Source organism: Watersipora subatra, chromosome 1, assembly GCF_963576615.1.
Source record: "Watersipora subatra chromosome 1, tzWatSuba1.1, whole genome shotgun sequence".
In the NCBI taxonomy this organism is placed as follows: Eukaryota; Metazoa; Bryozoa; class Gymnolaemata; order Cheilostomatida; family Watersiporidae; genus Watersipora; species Watersipora subatra.
The window spans coordinates 13,210,603-13,233,399 of record NC_088708.1 but is presented as its reverse complement, the minus strand read 5'-3'; the positions used below and the strand labels follow the sequence as shown (position 1 = coordinate 13,233,399).

The window sequence follows — 22,797 nt, the reverse complement described above, 5'->3', positions numbered from 1 at the left end:
GTAACTACGTTCAATAATTTTAGTTTCTGTAACATCGAGAGAGAAAAGAAACTATGTCAGAATATAACAAAGCAAATATTATTGGCTTGCCAGAGTATGAAAGAATGAGATTACAACCACGAGCTTTTTCAGGAAAAACTATAGCTGTATTCACAAGTGGCGGCGACTCGCAAGGTGTGTTACGAAGATACAACTGCAAGGAAAAGCTAACACTCCAGCAATAGCGTTTGACCGTTTCATGTTGCACTGTTTTGTGGCTGCTCTAAATTATTTAAATAATGGTCTATGTTTAGTCAATATATTACGCTTTAAAAATGTAACCTACAATTCGTAAGTTAACGTACCATTGTGGCACATGCATACCTGCCAACTCTCACGCATTGGGCGTGAGACTCACGCAATCACCCCAAAGAAAAAATGAAAATGCGTGAGATTTTTGCCCCAATTTTCACAATTTTATATATACTATCGTTGATACATCAATTGCCCCAAAACCAAATCTCACGCATTGCCCCACTTTTGGGTTGGCAGGTCTGGGCACATGTGCACATCCCATAGTGCCCGAGTAATCTCAGACCTCCGCAGAAAGCATGGTTTACAAAATGAATATATTTTAGTTCATTCATATTGCATATCAGCACATTAAAACTCTTAACTTTTATGTTTGAGTGCCCTTGCCAATATCAACATCTAAGGAGAAGAATGCTGGTGTGTAAAAGGATATTAAATACATGTGATAGTTTCAAAAACATGTTTGTATTTCCTTTTTTCATTCATTTATATATTGCTTTATTACTTAATCACCTGGCTTTGTCAACTTATTGGCTGTGACAACTCGCAACTGCCGTTACCTCAGACATAAATGTAGCCTGGATGTAGCACTATCCCGATTATACGACAAATATCTTGAAAACCTCACTTTGTTTACCGCTGGTTTTTTTTATTTGTATCAACACACCAAACAGAATTTAAGCTGATTTTGCGACGGGGATAGAGTTTCTGCACTAAATAACTCTTTTCAGTTCTGTATGATACGCTGTTTTTGTTAAAAGATATATGTAAAATCTTTAGTCCTCTTCACTACAGCCTAGGTGATCTTACCTAAACAGTTGGGTGTGGTATCAATTAAGCAATACTTATATTTGTTATGGAATTTGTTTTTGTGACGAATGGTAGGCTTTTTTAAACAAAGTTTCATCAAATATTCAGAACAAACAATCTTACTATAATGGATTGTCTATAACGTTAAAGATTTTTTAGTTACAAAGCTGTCAGGATACTAGGTGCTATAATGGTTGTGGACATGTAACCTGGAGTATTGTTGCAGTAAAAGAGTAACGATTTATTGGTACTGGTCAGATCGACATCTCATCCAGTCTACCACACATTTGAGGCTTTTAGAATACTATGGCATGTCTAGATTGTTATGTGAGTTATCTATCCTCCTTAAAGCGTATGTACATCTGATTTGTCTTCATAAATTTTTTTATCCACTTTATTTAAAATTGCATCCTTTGAATATTTACTATACAGAATGTGTGTAAATTCTGTATAGCAAATGTGCAAACAGCACAAACAACTAATGCAGTTTGCAAATATTTTAAGTTGTATTTTAATCCAAATAATTTATTGATGTAACGCTGTTATAAAGTATAAACAATACTATCTTATAATACAGGGATGAATGCGGCAGTGCGAGCTGTTGTAAGGATGGGCTTGTATCTAGGCTGTAAAGTCTACACTATCAGGGAGGTACTGCCCAAACTTTTCTTTCCTGATTGTATTTTGTGGAAAACCACAGTCATTTCAGAAAATTGGAGAGTTATTCTGATGGATAGTAAATCATTAATCTCACTCCTGCTGGTTTCACTTATCCATGACTGTATTGCTTCAACTATAGTTTTCTCTAGTGTAACAGGAATGCTTATTATTTTAGGGCTATCAAGGCATGGTTGATGGTGGAGAACATATTGTGGAGGCCTCTTGGCATGGTGTATCAGGAATCATAGAGAAGGTAAGCATTGGCTAATAAATTTGTACCAAGCAACATGTGATTGATAATTGTCTTTATTTATTGATATTGTCTATGCTGCAGGGTGGTACTGTAATAGGAAGTGCCAGATGTAAAGAATTTCGAGAGAGAGAGGGTCGACTGAAGGCAGCAAAGAACCTTGTGATCAGAGGAATCAGCAACCTTGTGTGCATAGGAGGAGATGGTAGTCTTACCGGAGCAAACTGTTTTATGAATGAGTGGACGGATCTTCTTGCTGATCTGCTGCAGTCTGGTATGTTTCTTCCTTGGTCAAGGGTTGTGTTCACTTTGCTAATGGTTTCATCTATTGCTATTGCCAGGAGTTATTTTATGTTTACTTAGAAGCTTAAGTGTGTAGTTCATCAATAAAGACTAGGTATATACCTGTACATCTTTGCTAGGGGAGGTAACGTTGAAGCAAACAGAAGAGAACCAACATTTAAACATTGCTGGAATAGTTGGCTCTATTGACAATGACTTCTGTGGAACTGACATGACTGTCGGAACTGACACTGCATTACACAGAATTATGGAGGCTGTAGACGCCATTGGAACAACTGCGTCTAGCCATCAGAGATGCTTTGTCATGGAAGTAATGGGAAGGCATTGTGGGTAAGTGATCTTAGCCTAGGTACCAACAGCGTGGCTCACTACAGTCTCCGATTCCCTCCACAATGTAATCTTATGCATGAAACTTTTCTTCAGCTTCATTCTATACACCTGTTGTTCGATAATGCAACATATCGCTTGTTATGACATGTTTAGATGTGTGCAATCTTTCTCTGCTCTCAAGGTATTTGGCGCTGGTTGCTGCCATGGCCTGTGAAGCTGACTTTGTGCTCATACCTGAAAGCCCGGTTGCAGACGGCTGGGAAGATCAACTGTGCAACAAGCTCAAAAGGGTAAAAGGTTTTACCTGATACTTTACTTGTAATATCAATTGTGTGGTTGGTGAAGCTGATGAGGGATAAACATCTGAATCTTATTAGTGGTGCTTTTGTTGCTCGTAGTGATTACCGCTGTTTGATACACTTACCATGCTCAAGGTAATGTCAGGGTCGGCCTTTAATACATACGCTGACAAAAAGTGTCATTGCTGTAGCCAATGCCTTGTCCATCTGTGTCTTATTGGGGTGAAAACACATGTTGGTTTTTGTCAGTCGTGCCTAATTGGCCAAGAAAAGTTTATTCTCTAGTTATCTAATCATATAGTATTTCTATATACTCAGGCTAGTATTTGTGTAACAACTATTTATGAACCTGTAACAGATACGTCAAGGTCTCTGATGTTATGAAAGAGTTTAGGGTGATTCTTAACTAATTAAATCAACAGAAGACTGAAACTTCTTCACACGTTTAGTTCATTTCATAAACCTGGCTTTTTTTTTGGTGGTCAGCTGATTTCCATCTTTAGCTCAATGTTTTTCCTTAATTAAAAATATACTAGTGTAATCAGTATCCTGCCTCTAATCGTTGTCAATCAACTAGAGGCAGGATACTGTCTCTAGTCAATCAACATATAATTACTATGCTGACAGTACTTCAATAAAGATTATGGATAATCCAGCAAAAGTGTGATGGCTTGTAGTTTACCAAAACTAGTTTTCATTGGTCAAGCCGCTTTTCCTGCAACACGTTTTTGAATAATGCTGTGGTGTGTAGCTATTGCAGATGTCTGTTGTAAGTAGTATATCCATTGACTACACTTGTCATCAGTTTGTGCCTGCATGCGTGTATGTGGATGTGTATGTGTGTCGCTAAACTTTTGATAACTGTTGATAATAATAAACTTGCTGATGACTTTACAGGAAAGAGAAATAGGTCAAAGGTTAAACATCATAATAGTTGCTGAAGGGGCTATCAACTCTCATGGACTTCCAATCACAGGCCTTGACATAAAAAATGCAAGTAGTGATGTGTCCTGAGTACTTTATATTTCTATTGTACTTGTAACTTTGCAGTGTCTGAGTACCTATAATGGTGGGTCTTTTTTGTTTCAGTTAGTAACAGATAGATTAGGATATGATACAAGAGTCACAGTTCTTGGACATGTGCAGCGGGGAGGCAATCCTTCTGCTTTTGACAGACTCCTGGTATGCACTTCTATCAATATACTGTTCTATAGGAACTTGTATATCACTTCTCAAGGATCATTAATTTAATGTAGCTCTGACATGTTGATGCGGAGCTACTAACATTCACCGAAGACACCAATTTATGAAGTTTCACAAGATGGTCTATGAGCGCTTAATAAACTCGCAATTTGTATTGAAATAATGAACAATTGTTTGAATATTTGTCTCTTTGTGCTCCTATAGGACACTGATTATAACAGATAGTGTGCGTTTTATCTGGTAGGCAACACGAATGGGTGCGGAGGCAGTCATGTCTCTTATAGAAGCTGATGCAACATCTCCTGCGATGGTCATTACCTTAGATGGTAACCAGATAGTGAGGAAACGGTTGATGCTTTGTGTCGAGAAGGTGCGCAGGTTATTTTTTATTAGTATTGTTACTGTAAACCTCTATTTAAATGTTATGATGCTGTATTTTCTAACCCTTCCCCTATAGTGACGTTTTATTAGAGATGACATTCAAATAGAGGGTGGCGCTGTATTTTTCAACTAGCTGGTCAAAATTTTGGGAAGATAAATTTAACCCTTTTACAGGTGAAGCTATGCCAATGTTGCCTATATTTTGAACTCTCCTATGGGCACAGCGACATCGATGCCGTCGGCTTCAGCATTCTTGCTATGTCACTTTTCATATACGTCGAAGTATCAGACCGAGTTAAACGAGGAACTACTTTGAGTAAAACATTAGCCAGATACAGTTATTAATTATCTCGATGGTGTCGCTTGTAAAGTTTTAAAGAAAAAACCACAAAGCTTTTGAGCTAGAAAACGAACTTCTTCCATAACAATGGCTGCTATTACGTCGTATGATGTTCCTGAAGAGTTTTCTCATCGTTCATCAAAACACTTTAAAGTCCTCAATTCAGATTGCAAACCACATTATGGACGAGTCTGAAGACAATGGATCAGATTTAGTTCTTAGTGACTTCGAATCAGAGTGTAGTTCGGATGGTCGTGACAATTGATCTTTTCAGGTACATCATCACTAAAAACATGGCAACCATTACAGCAACAACGAAAGCATTAATTGTTATTGATGTAACCGAGTCATTATTAGTACCATTTTGTAGGCACTTTTCTACTGATCACTTTCTACTATGGGTTGATAAAGAGTGTCAGAGTGGCGGTCAAATTTAGATGGTGTTCAATTAAGTGTGGTGCTGTATTTTTTAACCCTTCTCCTATAGTGGCTGTCATGTAGAGATGGCGTTCAGATAAAGGTGGCGTTCAAATAAAGGTGGCGTTCAAATAAAGGTGGCATTCAAATGCAGGTTTCACGGTATATTTTTTATATCTTTGAGACTGTTTCAAGGCTAGTCAGATAGCGATATACGTTATGGCAATGGTATATTATTATAATTAGTAGTTTGCTATTGTTATGTTTCTGTTTATGTTTCAGACTCTTTCTGTACAGGAGGCCATGAGGAAGAGAGAGTTCGAAGAATGTGTTCATGCTCGTGGGAGGTAGGATGTCTGATTACTAAATGCAACGTTTGTGTGTGTAGGAGGTAATCTTTCTGTTTACATTTATTAATACAGTTAGGCCACTTGCTGAGGCAGTAAAACTAATGCTGGTACTGAGAAGTCCCAACAGCTGACTCAGTCTGTTATCATAAAATGATTGTAAGTGCTTTAATGCAGAGGATGTGCAGCAGCGGGGGAACTGCTGTTGAAGGTATCTTGTGAGAATTTTATGTCTAAGATAGTTTGATGATTTACGATATTTCAAAACAGATGTTTTTATGATAATTGCTCGATAACATTGGTTTTGGTTCAGCTCCTAGATGTACTTTTTTATTTACAGTAGTTTTGCTAAGAACCTATCTACATATAAAGACTTGTCGCGGTTGGCTCCACCAGAGATAGAGAATACAGACAGGCAGGTCAGTCACTAACCAGTTAGTGTCTTTAGCTAGTCTAACCAGCTCTTCCTTGGTACTCGCTGTCAGCTAACATCTCTCTCCCAGTAGTTACACAATGTTTGTGATTGTGTTTCTGTTTTTCTCATCAACATTGTTGTGCTACTCTATTTGATTGACAGCTACGTTGATCCTATTGCACAGCTCATAGAATTTATCAAATTCGCCGTCTTCAAAAATCATCATTCGACACGCTAGACTAAGATTACTTGAGTTAACGGTTAGGGTGACGGGGTGCAAGCGCTGCTCTCCGTGGTGCTATTTAGATTCAAGAAACTGAAGCTACATAATTATGTGCACAGGAGAATGTTTTTTATTTGCACTCATAATTCTCTGATTCCAGTTGTTGATGTCGTGCCTATGTGATATCACATGAAACAATAAGCTAAAATCAACAATGTAGTTCCAATTGTTGCATTTTGAAATAAAAAGTTTAACTATATGTAGTCAGGGCAAATCACTATAACTAGAGTATTGTAACTATACATCTATTACTTTCACAAATGCTTAGTTGCAGAGAAATCAGGCTCCAACTCTGCTTGGTCATTTTTTCTCACCAATGATTCAATTTTTGTTGTGTGTTTCGTTTTAAATAATTTTTCATTTTGGCATCAGCTTTGATATTGTAGAATTAGGTTCGTACAATGGAAAAAACTGACTGCTTGGTTTATAGTGTGTTCAATTTGTGTATTGCTAGGCATAACACAACTTTTTCAGATAATCTTAGTTTCTCATGCTGTCTCTTACAGATTATGCTAGTTTCTCTCGCTGTCTACTTCAGACCAAGCCAGTTTCTCATGCTGTCTCTTACAGATTATGCTAGTTTCTCTCGCTGTCTATTTCAGACCAAGCCAGTTTCTCATGCTGTCTCTTTCAGATGATGCTAGGCTACCAAAGGCATAGATTTTTGTGATTTGCTCGATAAGTAATTTATTCTTGCCTGATTTTGCTTTAAATGGATAGAGAACATGGGCATATTGATTTGAACACCGGGTCTGTTTCACAATGCCAAAACCTCACCACATGCGTTCGGTTTCAGACCAAGGTAACACTCGGTGTGGTGGCTGTGGGTGCTCCAGCATGTGGTGCGAATGCTGCTGTACGTTCCTTTGTGCGTGCTGCTCTTGTCAAGGATCATAACGTTCTTGGGGTCTATGACAGTTTAAATGGATTAGTGAATGGTAAGACGAAGCCCCTAAATTGGAGTGATGTGCACGGTTGGGCCAGCAAAGGTGGCAGTGAACTTGGCACAAAACGGTCAGTTTCCATTCTTTTTTCCTTCCTTCATCATACTAGTTATAATGCTCCGCTATTACCTGCTATTATGTGATTTCTTTGGGATGGTGCTGGTTACACCTTGAGTCCAAATGATTGTTAGATTTGTCTTCCTAATCAATCTAATTTAATCAAATTTCTTACAAAAGAACTTAACCAAGAACTACTCACTCTAACTGTTAAACTAATAACAAGTAGTTGGCTAGTATTTTTGTTACTTTTTCTATATCTTGCCAATTTTAGAACTCTGCCCCAACAAATTGGTCTAGGGAATCTTGCTGCTGCCCTGAAAAGCTCTTCAATTGATGCTCTCATGGTTGTTGGTGGATTTGAGGTGGGTTCCTTTATAAGCTACTCCCGGCATAAACTGCTGTCTACTGATATACCTGGCATTTACCTAACGTAGCATATTCTAGTATTCTTACATCATCTTTGCAGGCGTACCAAACTGTGGTACAGATGGTGGAAGCGCGCAAGGACCACCCGGCATTTCGTATTCCTCTAGTTGTTGTACCTAGTACTATCAGCAACAATATGCCTGGCACTGACTTTTCTCTCGGCTCTGATACATCACTCAATGAGATTGTTAGCGTAAGTTTGCAGGCCTCCTTTGGAACCATTGCACGTGCCCTTCCATGATATGAAGTCTGCACCTATATACACTTCGAATAAGGCTAGGGCTTGTTTAGCTTCAGTCATGTATGCACATCCATTTAGAATAGAAACGCTGCTAGCAAAGGGATTATAACTACACAACTCAGTACTAAACTCTCATCACTCTATATTTCTATGATGGAATGAAAGCTGCTTTGCAGTTGTGTATGTCTAAATTAACAATGCCACATGCCTCACCTATGATACTAGGTGCAAAGGGGCAGGAATGGACACAGTTTGTGTCTCCAACTAGTACTGTGGGAGCATATGTGAATACTTCGTAGCACTATATGATAGCCTTGCCCTTCTAGATCTGTGACAGAATAAAGCAGTCGGCTAGTGGCAGCAAACGACGTGTGTTTATCATAGAGACAATGGGAGGATACTGCGGTTACCTAGCAACACTAAGTGGGCTCGCCGGAGGTGCTGACGCAGCGTACATCAATGAGGAAAAGTTTACTTGCAATGACTTACAGGTGCGTCACTTAGCTATTGCCACCAAATGCTGGTTATAATAGTTCCAGTTATTCAAACTGAAAGAGGAGTTGTCTGTTCAGTGCCATTTAGAACAATCACTTGTAAATCATTCGCTGAGTTTCTTATGCACTTATCTACTACTTATCTTCAATCTTCATACGTTTTTTTGTTGTTGTCAACTTGTCACAGTTCATAATCTTTGATCATGCTGAATATCCTTAGCACCTTAGCATGCCTGTACATAATGTATTCATATTTGATGTCTTTGAAAAGATTTCTTTTTGGACATGTTAAGAAAATTTAGTAACTTAGGTAGCTTAATTTAGTAGCTTAAGGTACAGGTTAGTGGCAAAGCAAATTGACTAACGAGTTCAAGGAAACTCGTTCTCAATACAGACTTTGTATTAACATGCCAGTAAGTCTGTTAGCCTCAACACTTGGTGACACTTTTTTAGAGGGACATCGGCATCCTGAAGATGAAGGTGGAAAACAGTGAAATACAGCGAGGATTAATACTTGTGTACGTTTGCTTTTACTTGTTACCTATTTGTATCTGATATCTACATATATAATATGATATATATTACTTGTTACCTATTTGTATCTGATATCTCCATATATAATATGATATATATTACTTGTTACCTATTTGTATCTGATATCTACATATATAATATGATATATATTACTTGTTACCTATTTGTATCTGATATCTACATATATAATACTAGCTGCATTACCCGTCTACAGGAGCAGATTCACGGGCAGCATAAGGTTTATTGAGAGTTGGCTTTCATACCGTAAAACAACTCCAAATATGCAGTTACATCTCCCTCTCTCCATCTCTCCCTCTTTCCTCTCTCTCCCCTCTCTCTCTCTCTCCCTCCCTCTTCTCCCTCTTTCTCTCCCTCTCTCTCCCTCTCTCTCCTTCTCTCCCTCTTTCCCCTCTCTCCGTCTCTCTCCTCTCCCTCTCTCTCTCTCCCTCCCTCTTTCTCTCCCTCTCTCTCTCCCCCCCCCTCTCCTCCTCGCTCTCTCTCTCCTTCTCTCCCTCTTTCCCCTCTCTCCCTCTCTCCGTCTCTCCCCTCTCTCTCCCTCCCTCTTCCCCCTCTCTTTCTCTCTCTCTCCTTCTCCCCTTCTCTCCCTCTTTCCCCTCTCTCCGTCTCTCCCCTCTCTCTCCCTCCCTCTTCCCCCTCTCTCTCTCTCCCCCTCTCCTCCTCGCTCTCCCTCTCTCTCCCCTTCTCTCCCCCTCTCTCTCCCCTCTCTCCCTCCCTCTTCCCCCTTTCTCTCTCTCCCTCCTTCTCTCCCTCGCTCTCTCTCCCCCCCCTCTCCTCCTCGCTTTCCCTCTCTCTCCCCTTCTCTCCCTCTCTCTCTCCCCTCTCTCTCCCTTTCTCCCCTCTCTCTCTCCCTCTTTCTTTCCCTTTTTATCCCTCTCTCTCTCCCCCCCTCTCCTCCTCGCTCTCCCTCTTTCCCCTCTCTCCCTCCCTCTTCCCCCTCTCTCTCCCTCTCTCTCCCCCCCCTCTCCTCCTCGCTCTCCCTCTCTCTCCCCCCTTCTCTCTCTCTCCCCCCTCTCCTCCTCGCTCTCTCTCTCCCTTTCTCTCTCTCCCTCTCTCTCCCTCTCTCTCTCCCTTAGTTCAACGCAACACATGCGGATAGACAACATTTTTGGTTTTTCTGTCGGGCATATGAAGAAACAGTTTTCGGCGTGTGCCTACTTTTGAGCAGGCGACGTATAGCTGGTCATGGCTGATGCAGGGTGACAGTAAGTCGATAGCAGCTGCTCTCTTTCTTTTCACAATAGCGTATCGCAACCCTCGAAGTACTCGTGAAAGTTTTGTAATAGTAAGTTACAGTAGGCCTACTCGTAGCTGGAAAAAAATTAGTAACTCGGCTGCTGAAGGAAATGAACATGACCCACTATCACGAACAGCGGCAAATCCAACGTTATTAAGTAGTGGAGATGTGGCAATTCATAGACAATACAACGTCGTATAAGAAACGCTTACCTTTTTGATGTGGAAATTTAGTAGGTGAAAAATGCGTTTTTCCAGTGGCTCCAAGAAACAAACGTTTACGTGACCTTCTCGGTACACGTTGGCAGTAAATATTAATTGCATGTAAATAACTACTCGTTAATTTATTTTATTTAATGAATAGTACATTTGTATAGCTGTATAGACACCTTTGTATAGGCCGCAGAACTCAGGAAAGATGTTTTTAACACGACAGAAAATTTGCCGTTTAAAAAGCGTGCTAACCGGGGATTTCGGTTAATGCGCTCGAGCGGTGAAAGAAAAACAACAGAATCGCCACACCTTTATATAAGCCGCTTGGCTCAAATCGTCAGAGAAAAGTAGCGGCTAATAGTCCATATTACGAAATTACGATAATTAGTACTCATATTAATTCGGTTGGCTTCGTTCGACCGAAATTCGTACGACGATAAAAGAAAAGACCGCTCTATAAGGCGGACAGACAGATACACAGATAGATAGATAGACAACGATTGCCGTTTATATAGTAGATGATATATATTACTTGTTACCTATTTGTATCTGATATCTACATATATAATATGATATATATTACTTGTTACCTATTCGTATCTGATATCTACATATATAATAAGATATATATGTGTGTACATACGTGTGAGTGAGTGCCCGTGTGTATCCGAAGGGTTTTGGTTGCTTGCAAGGCTATGTTAAGGTTATTGAGAAAATCTTTATCGCAAAATAAAAAAGAATTTTTTCTTTTTTACATTTCCTACAGCTTGAATTGCCCTGTGCAGTGGTCTTACTAGGCGCATGAAATTCTCCCTTCTTTATCAGTTGATGTTTCGTGATAAACTGAAGTTTTCAATATGTCAGTAAAGATTTGCTCTGAAATGTTTATTCTCGTTAGTATATAGAGTCTGAAATATAAGAAAGCATTTAACCACTTTTTCAAGTTTTTATTCCATCTTATTATAAATATTTTGAAAAGTGTATCAGTATCTGCGCATGTGGACAATTAAGTTATATTGGACAGTTGGCATTCTAGTACCACATGCCTTACTTGCTTAAGGCGTGTTAAGTCGGCACATATGCCAGTGAATCATATAGTACTTGACTTATCTTATCATTGTGTGACTAAGGAAGACATGTGTTTGTATAAACAAAAATTCCAACATGGGAATTTCAATACAAAAATTCCTTTTTGGATATTTGGTATAGGCTAGCTGTTAAATTTACGTTGAGGTCAACGTGTTTAGGCTATGGGGGTGTCTTCTACCACCCTTTAGTTGTTACAGCATTTAGGTTCTGCAAAATAGTTTACACAGTGCACTTGATATCTGCTAAATTTATTGACCTTTCTGATAAACATCAATCACAAGCTAGCCTTAGTTGTTAAAAGTAGGAGGTAGTTTGGGTAGGGTGGTTGGCCACCAATAACCTCTGTTTAAGAAAAACTCATCGGCCCTATTTCATTAGGGTACAAATTATAATATAGCTAGTACTGGTTATGCTTCATGGACATTTTAAGAATAGCCTGTGATCTGCCCTTAGACTAAATTATATTTGAGAGACTAAATTACTAATTAACTAGTACTCCCTCAGTCTAGTGTACTTTGATAGATCGTCCAGTGCGCAAAGAGTAAGAATGCGTAAAACTATTCTAATACGCTGGGCGGTAACGATTAGCCTTGGTGTAAGAGTATTGGACCGCCAAGCCGATGTTCATGAGTTCAAATCTTGTGCGATAAAATATTTTTCCCAACCTTCTACCATGGCTTCAAACAGATGGCCAAACAGATGGGCACGGCTTTTATTATTTTCAAGACAGGGAAGTCGAAGAGTGCCAGTGGTAAAGTATCGGTCTACCATGTTGAATGTCATGAGTTCTAATCCTGCTTATAACAATAATTTATCTCAAACTGTAACTGTGGCAGAAGAGTGTGACACGCAGCGAACACACACACTATTGTATTATAGCTAATAAAAAATAGATTTTTGCCACTTTTCTTTTAGGTTAAATACAGCTTAATAGCCTTGGGGCCAAAGGAATATATAGATAGGATGATTGATAGGTAGAGGCTGTGACAGAATTACAGGGCAGTTCTCAGGCTATGCGAACTAAGTTAGCCTAACTTACTTTTTGTGTAGCTATTTCATATTTTTAAATTTTTTTTAGGGATCATATGAGAGTATTTCATCTTTTACTTGTTTCAGTTGTTCTTTTCTTCACATCACTTTCACAATTCTTTCTTTAATAACTACGAGACAGCTTCATTGATTTAATCCGAGATTAAACCAAAAATTATTTTTTGAGTTTTTCTAAAATCTCTTCCTATTTTTTTTAAAGAAAGCATTGCTTTACTTCTAAGGAAAATATTGCCTTCCTTCATTTTGACCACTCCCATCACTCACACTAGTCTTCTTTGTGATCCATGACTCTAAAACTAAAAAGGAAAGAATAGAGCATTGTTTAATATTATTAAAATAAAACTAAAATCTAGTATAAAACTGAAAAGAAGGAAGGTATGAGGGTACTGTTTAATATTAGTCGAACACTAGAGTAGAACTATATGAAGGAGAACTGTGTATGCATGCACTGATTTACACAACTGCAAAATTAATGCTTCAAGAAACTTTGGCCATCATATGTCATCAAATATTTGCTCAAATTTCATATCATATGCTGATTGATTTAAATGATATGGTGATGAGCTGAGGTTTGACTGTCATGCCACACTTTCTATTCATACATTCATACAGGCATGCTATGTGCCAGGCAACTTGTGCAAGTCTGATTACTTAAGCAGGAAACAACATGCACTTGGGTTATAAATGTCATCTGCAGGCTATACTAGTCCAATCTCTAGATGAGGTCGAGAGCTGCATTGTTTAGTTGATCATAGACCGTGCTTCTACGAGGACCGGCTCGAGGGCTATTTGGCTGACTTGGTACTGCCCGCTATGGCATGCCATAGCTTATCTCTTGTAACATGTCCAATCCCAATTAAGCATCAAGATTGTTTAGTGTGTGCATCATATTATATAAATTTACATCATCTCCTGTTTCAGCACTACTGAAAGGCGTATTTTAAACCATGAAACCTAATTGGCCCATAGCCAATTATGTGTAACCGGACCTTTTCTAGATGAAAATATCACGGACCTGTTCATTGCCTTATAGGAGGTGTGGCGACTCCAGACTACATATTTTACGAAAATTGTTATTAAGGAAACGACCTTCCTTTTATCAAAAGTAGTTTTCTTGGAAACAATTTATAATCATTCAGCACGATTTCTCATCAGTGCTCTTACAGGTCAATATAAAAACTGTGTCTCGTCATTATTGTACCGCTATAAAACTGACTATTTACTCGACCAACTAAAACACTTAATCATCTGAACGCCATTATTACCCCATCATTTTCTGTTGTTCAAGGTTCTGAAGAGCTTTTGTTACAATTAGCCTAATATTCATCACTGAAACAACCCTTATCAGGTTTAATTGTAGGCGCGTTACCATACCATCTCATCCTTCGGATACACACTGTCACTGTCTGTCTATGTGAATGATAATATATGATCATAACGATATATATATATATATATATATATATATCATTTTACTGTTAGTTGCCTTTGCTCTTGAAAATAGGAATGCTTGGCAATCGTTCTGGTATGCCCATGTATGTTTTATATTGACTTGGGCTATCACTGTTGTAATAATTAGGTAGGAAGGGTGTGTTTTCGCTATGATTCATGGCTTTACTGGCATTCTACCAGGAATGTCCCCCAAGCATGTAGATAATGGCATTCGAATACCAGTAAATTTATTATGTAAAATATGAACTGGGAATATCCAGCCAGTATTTTCTGGATAATGTATTATTCAGCAGGCTAAAACACAGTATAATACAGCCACATGTCTATCAGTATCAAAGATAAGCCATGAGATTGCCCCTGACAAACGTCACTACTCAAGTTGATATCGTTGAATGAAACAATAGCTCATTTATAGTTTATCAAATGTAAGGCTTTCCTGGGAAGGCAACAGGGTCAGCGTCCTTGAGCGACATAAGCGATGCATGATGATAAGGTCACTTTAGATATGTAGTAGAACGCTGACGCTAGTTAACTGAATGTAATCGACCTCTCAGTTCTCACAAGGTGATACACTTACAGTTTGTTGGAAGCAGTGCAAGTTTAGCATACATGTATTAAAACTTACATACAAGATATGTTCATCACTGTGTGGTTCAATTAAATGAAGTCTTTAGTTAAAGTTGTTATGTTCGTTCATTATGTTAACCCTTGGCATGGCTGTGTACAGCCAGACAAGTTACCATAGAAGGCAACCAATTCACACACAGACAATAGGAATGTTAAATTCCCCTTTGTGTTGTAATGTTCATCAACGGCGCTCAGGTTCAAGATCTTGTCAAAAAGTGATCAATCATATTTACAAGTTGTGTATCTCTGCTGCCTCTTATTATATTATTGGATGTACCATGGCGCTTGGCTTATTTATATTCTATAGAAATGAGAATGCCAATGAAAACTTTTCTACTAACTTCATATATCACCTGTTTGCCGAAGAAGGGAAAGGATATTTTAGCACACGTATAAATATTCTGGGACACATGCAGCAGGTAAGGGAATGCTCAACAGTTGAGTTAATAGGTCTTGATAGTTGACACATACTGCAGGTATTTGTTTATGCCTCTGCTGTTTCTTCCTTCAAGCTGTTGGCATATATGCAAATAAATGCCGCTGTCTTGATAAATTCTATAGGGAGGAAGTGCAAGTCCATTCGATCGCAACATGGGCACAAAGTTTGGTATGAAGGCTGCACACTTTCTAACAAAGATGTGCATGAAATATCGCTGTGCTGATACAGGTAATATGAGCATTGAGTTATGTTGAGTTACATTGATTCACATTGAGTTATATTGAGTTACATTGATTCACATTGAATTACGTTGAGTTGCAGTGAGTTTCATTGAGTTATATTGACTCACATTGAGTTACGTTGAGTTGAATTGAGTTTCATTGAGTTATATTGATTCACATTGAGTTACATTGAGTTGAATTGAGTTTCATTGAGTTATATTGAATTACAGAGCTTCCATTCATTATACTTATATAAGAAACTAGCCTTGACCTTGGAGTGCCCTAGATTTCTTTCATTTTTAATCGAATACCATTTAGTACGATTGTAGATTTTCAATCGAATACCATTTAGTACGATTGTAGATTTTCAATCGAATACCATTTATTTCCCTGCGCTGCTTTCACAACCACAATCCATAAATGCTTACATTGAGGGCAATTATCCTTGATGCATGCAAGAGGTGGTTGTTCTAATAGGCTGGGTTCTCAGGAACCAGACAGGGATTTGAAATCAACTTTGTATGATGACCTGGCGGAAGGCATGGAGCACATGCGTGGGAAGGTTGGATAAAATTGGACAAAGAATGTGGAAACACATAGCGTCAGACTAACAGACAGACTAACTCGCAAAGCAGACTTGCGCCGACTCACACAGGGCTTTATTAATAAAAATTATCTGTATTGGTTTGGTTTTTGGTCTTTCACCGTGCAGACAGTCTGATCGTAAATATTAACTATCATCACTCTGGAATGGTCCATGTAACTTAGCATAGAGGTGTATTTGGTCTCTACGAAGTGCTTGTGTGGGAAAACTAGCTGCTGTTACAAATTTCTATTGTGGCTATGTTGTGTTGTTCACTAAAAGTGTAGCTATGCGATGCTGTGTTTATTAAAGCCCATGTTAGTGCTAAAATATAATCGCCGACTTCAGCAAATATTATCTTAAAGAGGCAACCAATGCTTGTTAGGAGCAGCTATTCAAGTTCAAACCAAAATTCATCTATGGTGGATAAAAAATAAAGTGGAAATTTGGATTCACAAGTAAAGAATTATCACATGAAATCTAATAAAAGGCATTGCTGTCTCAAAAATTTAGTGTCATTCCTAAATTACTTATTTTATTTTTGCTTTATTGGTTGCTAGTAACCTGGCAGTTCAGTGCGCCATGTGAGATTATCAGGTGTAATAAGTAACTGCACAATTATTCGGAAATTTGCCATGGTGTGAGCTTGGCACAAGTAGTAGATAATTAGTCTACCAAACCAAATGTCATGAGTTTGAATCTTGTTGCAAGCAATTCTTTTTTCTAACTTTTGAGCGTGGCTTCAGACGAATGGACTGACACGGCTCTTATTATAGAAAAAGTTTTGTTTCTTCTCTCAACCAAAGCATTAAAAGCTTCAGTATAGTTGCTATGTAGCTAATCAGCTGAGAGCTGGCTGTATGTTAAAATCAGTAGTCTTCTTATACAGTGGAGAGTATTTGTAGTAAGAGCATCCTACATAGTACAGAGGCTAAAGAGCACTGTTTGACATACCCTTGCAGGTTGCATAGTTGCGGATACAGACGAGTCTGCCTGTCTGCTTGGTGTTAAGAGGAGGGAGACAGTATTTACTCCCATCACATCTCTAGTTGAATGCGTTGATACAGAGTAAGTGGCTTGTCTTATTGCTCGTGTTCAACTGTTGATGGAATAAATGAGTCAGCTTCTAGGAGTGCTCTAGCAGCTGCTGGTGCGCTGCTGTTTGCTCATTGTTGTAACAACTAAATCTATAGCTGTACATATTAGAGCTGGGTGTGTCACATTTATTATAGCAATGAGTGTTGCTATGCTATAGCAAAATAGCATGAATTATAGCAGTTAAGGTCATATGCGAGTTTGTTATATCTTCGTGTCAAAGCCATAATTAATATTCTAGCGTTACATGAAATAAAAGATTTTAGTATGCTAGTTGTGACATCTTCTTTACTAAGGTTGTTCTTACCACTCGTAAGTATACTGGTAAGTGTAGTAACTGTCCTTTAGGGATTTTAGGTATATTGGCAGTGTATAACTAACAAAACAGTTTATTAGTAACGAAACTAACAAAACTGGTTGGTCAGTTTTGTTACTTCTGATAAATTGAGTTTTGTCAGAAGTAACAAAACTCAATTAACTTGGAGATTTGTGCTGCTTCCATCTTGCTTTTGATGGCAAACTCGCGAAGTACCCGCTTCATAAAAACATACTGAATGGTCACAGTGTCATAGCATCAGGCTTAGGTTAGATTATATAGGTTAACTTACTATATTTTACAGCTCTGCTGAAACCATCTAATTAACTAACTTAAAGGTTGACTTGCAACAAAATTCACATTACAGTTATTTGATATGAAAAGATTCATCATGTCTTACTCTGTTGTGTTGTAGGTGCAAAATATGTGGAAAGGTGATTACAAGCTCTTAAAAGCTAAAAAACGAACAGAAAATCGCAGCCACACGAGACCGCCGGAGCTTGGATTCTCTTTCCCAAACGGCTCAAATGTGACGCAGTTGTGAGAGATGGTTTCTGTTTACACTTTCATGCAACCTTATTCGTCAAAATATTTTCACAAATATATTTCACGCATTCAATAAAACCATGTCTATTGTTCTTACGCGTCTGTTTTATCATCATCGTAATGCTGTCACTTTTAGCAGTGATATCCTATAACTTACCGTAAAAATTCGTTTAATTTTTTAGCCTTATCTTGAAGGAGTACATATCATTGTCTGATAATCATGACGAGCCTGTTTGTCACTTGTGATAATCGAAAAGTGCTGCAGAAATTATTTGCGAAGTATTGGGTCACATGATCAGATTACGACTTGCCGATTAGACCAAACCGAAACAAAACTGTAAAGTAGCGAGCATCTATATTTGATACGGGGTCTTCGGTAAAACCCGAAGTGTTTGTCATAAACTAGTACTACGATAAGTTTTATATTGAGCTTTTTATTGGCCTTTCAATTCACGTGAGAACATCACGTGACAAGACAATAACCAAATTTCATGGCCACGTCATTGAAATCAAGAGATTCCAATCTACGGCTGCTTTTCGTTTTTGAGCTTTTAAGAGCTTGTAATAACATTTCCACATATTTGGCACCTACAACACAACAGAGTAAGACATGGTGAATATTTTGATACCAAATAACTGTAATGTGAATTTCGTTGCAAGTCAACCTTTAAGTGTAAGTGCAAAGTGTAAGTGCAAAGTGTAGTATGTATTGAAAGATCAACTTGCACAAAATTTTTAAAGCTTTTCTAATAAACAAGTCATATTAAAGAAGCTTTAATATGACTTGTTTATACCTGTAATACAGTCAAACCTCTCCTTTCTAATATACAAATTTGACACCATATGGTGATGAAAGGTTTGAAAACAAATGTAATTGCACTCAGAAGTAATTTCTAACATGCTACTTGCAAAGAATCTTGAAAAGCTTAAAATGTGTAATAAAGCAACAAAAGACTATAGAAGGTTTTCAGGTTTTATACAAGATTACAAGTTACCTAGATTAAGTTGCACTGGTTAGCCTATATTTCTGTTATTGTGTAAAGTTACAATAAATTCATTGACTTGTTATTGCTTCATTAAATTGGTTTCTCACATATAGTTTAGTTTTTACTATCTATCTTTTCACATTATTTTATATAATGCACTTATTTTAATGCTCCGCGTAATTACCTGAAGTATTCGTTGATTATTCTTTTGGCTGGGGAACGAATTAAACAAAATACAGTGTGCTCTTACTAAGATATTTGTTTTAACACATGACTGTTTTGACATACAAAGCACATATCAGAAGGATTTAACCTCGCATGGTCTGAGAGTATATAAAATGGAAGCACCGGCTGCAAATAAAACTCTTAGCAAGTAACCTCCAGCAAATGGCAATAGACATGACAACTCCAAATAACTAGTTCTCTTATTTTAGTATGAGATCTTCATTGTGGTTTAGGTCTGCATTACTCGTAGTTTGTTCATTAGCGAGCCTTCTAGGGCACTTCGAGGGCAACTCATAGCTGGTCTTGAAGCACCTCACTCAGGCTGGTAAGAGGGATTAGAAAGCAATCACGATAGGTCAAGGTGTTATTATGGGTGTCAGAAGTTTGTTATCCATAGGCAGTAATGGTATCACTATTGGGCAGGAAGTGATCATAGGTGAGCCTCACATAGTTGTAGGTTGACTACAAGCAGCTGTTGGTGGGCAGAGAGCTGTTTTAGGTGAGCAAAAATCAGTTACAGGTACGCTGCAAGCAGTTATAGGTGGGGGAAAGAGCTGCTTTAGGTGGGTAAAAAATAGTTAGATGGGCATTTAGATGGGCAGAAAACAGTTGCAAGTAAGCAGCAAGCGTATAAGCAGGCAGAGAGCAATTACAGGTAGGCATATATGGTAACACTCATAGACATCCATTTCATACAGCATCTAGATAATGCAGATAAGTAAGATGTCTATTAAAGTAGCTGCACTCAAGTTGAACTACCACCTCATCTTATTTGTATCTTTATAGGAAGAGGTTGCCTCGAGACCAGTGGTGGCTTAGCCTGCGCTCCCTGCTCAATATAATGGCCAGACATGATGCTGTTTACACAACTGAAGCTGAGGATGAACCGACCAGTGTGTCTACCAGTGAATAAGAAAATGAGTAGAGTAATGAGTAGCATTATGAAAGATATGAAGGACTTGTGAAAGATAAATTTTGAGTGATTTTCACTTATAACAATACTTAATTACAACATCACAACATTGAATATTGCTCCTTCAAGTGAAATCCACAGTGGGATTCTAGAAACTAAAATTTACAGACCCTTGCACAGCTGTTTGCCTGGATGACTGTGATATAACATTTTTAGTAAGAGCTGTGATAGTGAAGGGTAGCCTAGGAATCATAATCATCATCAGATGGTAAAGACCTCACACAACCCATTTGATAAACCTGGCTGGCCTCTTATACATACTGTATGTGGTTTATTACTGAAATTTTATAAAGAATAAAGGTTGTTTCTCTGACTCATCATTTTGGAAGTTCAGCCATTCTTAGTATCACCATTACCCTGTCCTTTTTTGTTTTGGTGCTGTTCCGTTATTTCAATGGCGTGTTCGTAATACCAAGTTACAAGAGTTGCCTTCTCTTATGTCAGTAGCTTTGGTTTCTCCTGATCAATATTACAGCAGACCAATCCTACCTCTTTATTGTATGTAGTGTGTTTTGTTGTAGCTGCTTAGCAGCATTTTGACAATAATGGTTGCATGAATCGTGGCCTTGGTGATAAAGTTGATAGTTTTATTGTAAATATATTCTGAAAGTGAATAAAACACAGCTATGAAAAGAAAGATTCTATTTCCATGAGCTTTTCATATGAGACTTCTGTTGTATGACCATCGCTAGTCAGAGCAGTAGTAACTGATAAACTTTAGCACTAGACTGAATATAAACCAACTTTTAACTAGCCTAGAAACAGGATTTAGTTGAACACTGGCGTTAGGTCGACATAAGATAACTTTTACTGGCTAACGAAAAAGCCTGCGCTAGTAGGTGTATAATGTCTGTTTGTTCCTTCATTTCTTGGAAGAGATGCTGAAGTTGAGGCCCTGAATTGGAACTGCATGCCAATCAATGGCCTTCAGTCTGTCTAGCTCATCCTGAACCCTCTTCTTGTCTGAGTCGATATATCGGGTCAGATACATAGGTTGAACATCAAACATTTCTGGCTGCAGTTGATCTGGTAGGACTTCCTTTGCTTCTGCGTACTGGTATCTGGCAGCGAGCATGTCAATTATGCTCTCTTTTAAAAACTCTTCCGGCATAGGTTTCCCTTCCCAATACTGCAAATAACGGTATTTTTATATAGGTAGAGTTTGCCATCCAATCAAAAAGATCTTGATTTTCTCGAGCAAACAGTAGCTAAATCACACCAGCGAAAAAGGCTGTCTTGGTAGCTCTTACACATAGATATGAGTTATAACACTACTGACCTAGATATTAATTATAACACTGCAGACATAGATATTAGTTATAACACTACAGACATAGATATTAGTTACAACACTACAGACATAGATATTAGTTACAACACTACAGACATAGATATTAGTTATAACAATACAGACATAGATATTAATTATAACAATACAGACATAGATATTAGTTATAACACTACAGACATAGATATTAGTTATAACACTACAGATATAGATATTAGTTATAACACTACAGATATTAATTATAACACTATAATAGACATAGATATTAGTTATAACACTACAGACATAAATATTAGTTACAACACTACAGACATAGATATTAGTTACAACATTACAGACATAGATATTAGTTATAACACTATAGACATAGATGTTAGTTATAATACTATAGACATAGATATTAGTTATAACACTACAGATATAGATATTAGTTATAACACTGCAGACATAAATATTAGTTATAACACTACAGACATAGATATTAGTTATAACAATACAGACATAGATATTAGTTATAACACTACAGACATAGATATTAGTTATAACACTATTACTAATGCTGTACATCTATTAGAGACTGACTTTTTTATTGAGGTGTGTCTATACAAGCACTAATTAAGTTACAGGCTGCACATTTAGTCATGTTTCCTTACCTGTGGATGGTGGGGGTTGTTCTTATAATGATGTTCCAATGCAGATTCCCAGGCTGGATTCTCGCTGTCAGGAGCTTTGTTTACAAATTTTATTGTATAAGGTTCGAGTTCAGCAGAACTAAACTTTGAAAGGTCATGGCCGATGAAGTTGTACTCTGGGTAGACTGTTTTGCCAATAGCATAAACAAGAGACCTGGTAATATAGATAAGTTTAGTAAAACAATCATCTATCTCTACAGTCATGTCTATGATTCGCGCAAGTCTAACAACAAGTAGATGTCATTGTCGCAAGGTTCTCTGCCATTAAAATAAAAATATTAAACTCTACCTGTGAATTTCAATTATTCGAACATTTTCTTTGATATCATCTTCTTTCATGTCTCCTGTAAGAAATCTTTGAGGTACGCAATTACAACAGTTTTCCATTGTATGTCGTAAGCTAAACTAGAAAATAGCAAACTCTGGGAGTATATTGCTTGCAGTGAGTCGCTCACACTACTGACAATTAATGATAGAGATTGACCGCTTATAAAGACTAGCTAGTAGCTCATGATAACAAGCGGGTCAATGTGACAGGCCTAGTCATGCAGAGAAAATCTGACAAACTGAGATGATTGTCTCCTAGGATTTGACCTTCGGATAATTACTGTGGGATTTTCCATGACTCACACTATTGCGCAATACAAAGAGCGTCATTTACATTTGAATAGGAAACGAAACAACAAACAAGTCTGGACAAAATATTAAGCGTTAGCGGAG

At 37.9% G+C, this 22,797-nt stretch overlaps 2 protein-coding genes across 2 annotated transcripts; one reads left to right on the top strand and one right to left on the bottom strand.

The window, feature by feature from the left end:
• Nucleotides 1-10: 10 nt before the first annotated feature.
• On the top strand, nucleotides 11-20,045 carry LOC137410181 (ATP-dependent 6-phosphofructokinase-like). Its single transcript, XM_068095767.1, has 20 exons — nucleotides 11-174; nucleotides 1,679-1,752; nucleotides 1,937-2,014; nucleotides 2,096-2,285; nucleotides 2,434-2,644; nucleotides 2,826-2,934; nucleotides 3,841-3,936; nucleotides 4,033-4,125; nucleotides 4,391-4,516; nucleotides 5,567-5,631; nucleotides 5,972-6,050; nucleotides 7,126-7,343; nucleotides 7,605-7,695; nucleotides 7,800-7,952; nucleotides 8,327-8,491; nucleotides 8,948-9,012; nucleotides 15,021-15,132; nucleotides 15,275-15,380; nucleotides 16,919-17,024; nucleotides 19,911-20,045. The coding sequence occupies exons 1-20, from the start codon at nucleotides 54-56 to the stop codon at nucleotides 20,035-20,037; spliced, it is 2,385 nt and encodes a 794-aa protein (XP_067951868.1). The 5' UTR covers nucleotides 11-53; the 3' UTR covers nucleotides 20,038-20,045.
• A 914-nt stretch (nucleotides 20,046-20,959) lies between these two features.
• On the bottom strand, nucleotides 20,960-22,524 carry LOC137410172 (uncharacterized). The gene is made up of 3 exons (XM_068095754.1): nucleotides 22,367-22,524; nucleotides 22,039-22,231; nucleotides 20,960-21,226 (listed from the first exon to the last, which is right to left on the bottom strand). Exons 1-3 carry the CDS (start codon nucleotides 22,462-22,464, stop codon nucleotides 20,960-20,962), a joined length of 558 nt encoding a protein of 185 aa, XP_067951855.1. The 5' UTR covers nucleotides 22,465-22,524.
• Between the last annotated feature and the right edge of the window lie 273 nt (nucleotides 22,525-22,797).

Bases quoted from the DNA above. Each gene is read 5' to 3' on its own strand.
- LOC137410181 (XM_068095767.1), top strand. From the start codon at position 54: ATGTCAGAATATAACAAAGCAAATATTATTGGCTTGCCAGAGTATGAA. The intron at 2,645-2,825 runs GTAAGTGATCTT...TCTGCTCTCAAG, and splicing joins GTAATGGGAAGGCATTGTGG to GTATTTGGCGCTGGTTGCTG. The intron at 15,381-16,918 runs GTAATATGAGCA...ATACCCTTGCAG, and splicing joins ATATCGCTGTGCTGATACAG to GTTGCATAGTTGCGGATACA.
- LOC137410172 (XM_068095754.1), bottom strand. From the start codon at position 22,464: ATGGAAAACTGTTGTAATTGCGTACCTCAAAGATTTCTTACAGGAGAC. The intron at 22,232-22,366 runs GTAGAGTTTAAT...CTATATTACCAG, and splicing joins CGAATAATTGAAATTCACAG to GTCTCTTGTTTATGCTATTG. The intron at 21,227-22,038 runs GTAAGGAAACAT...CGTTATTTGCAG, and splicing joins ACAACCCCCACCATCCACAG to TATTGGGAAGGGAAACCTAT.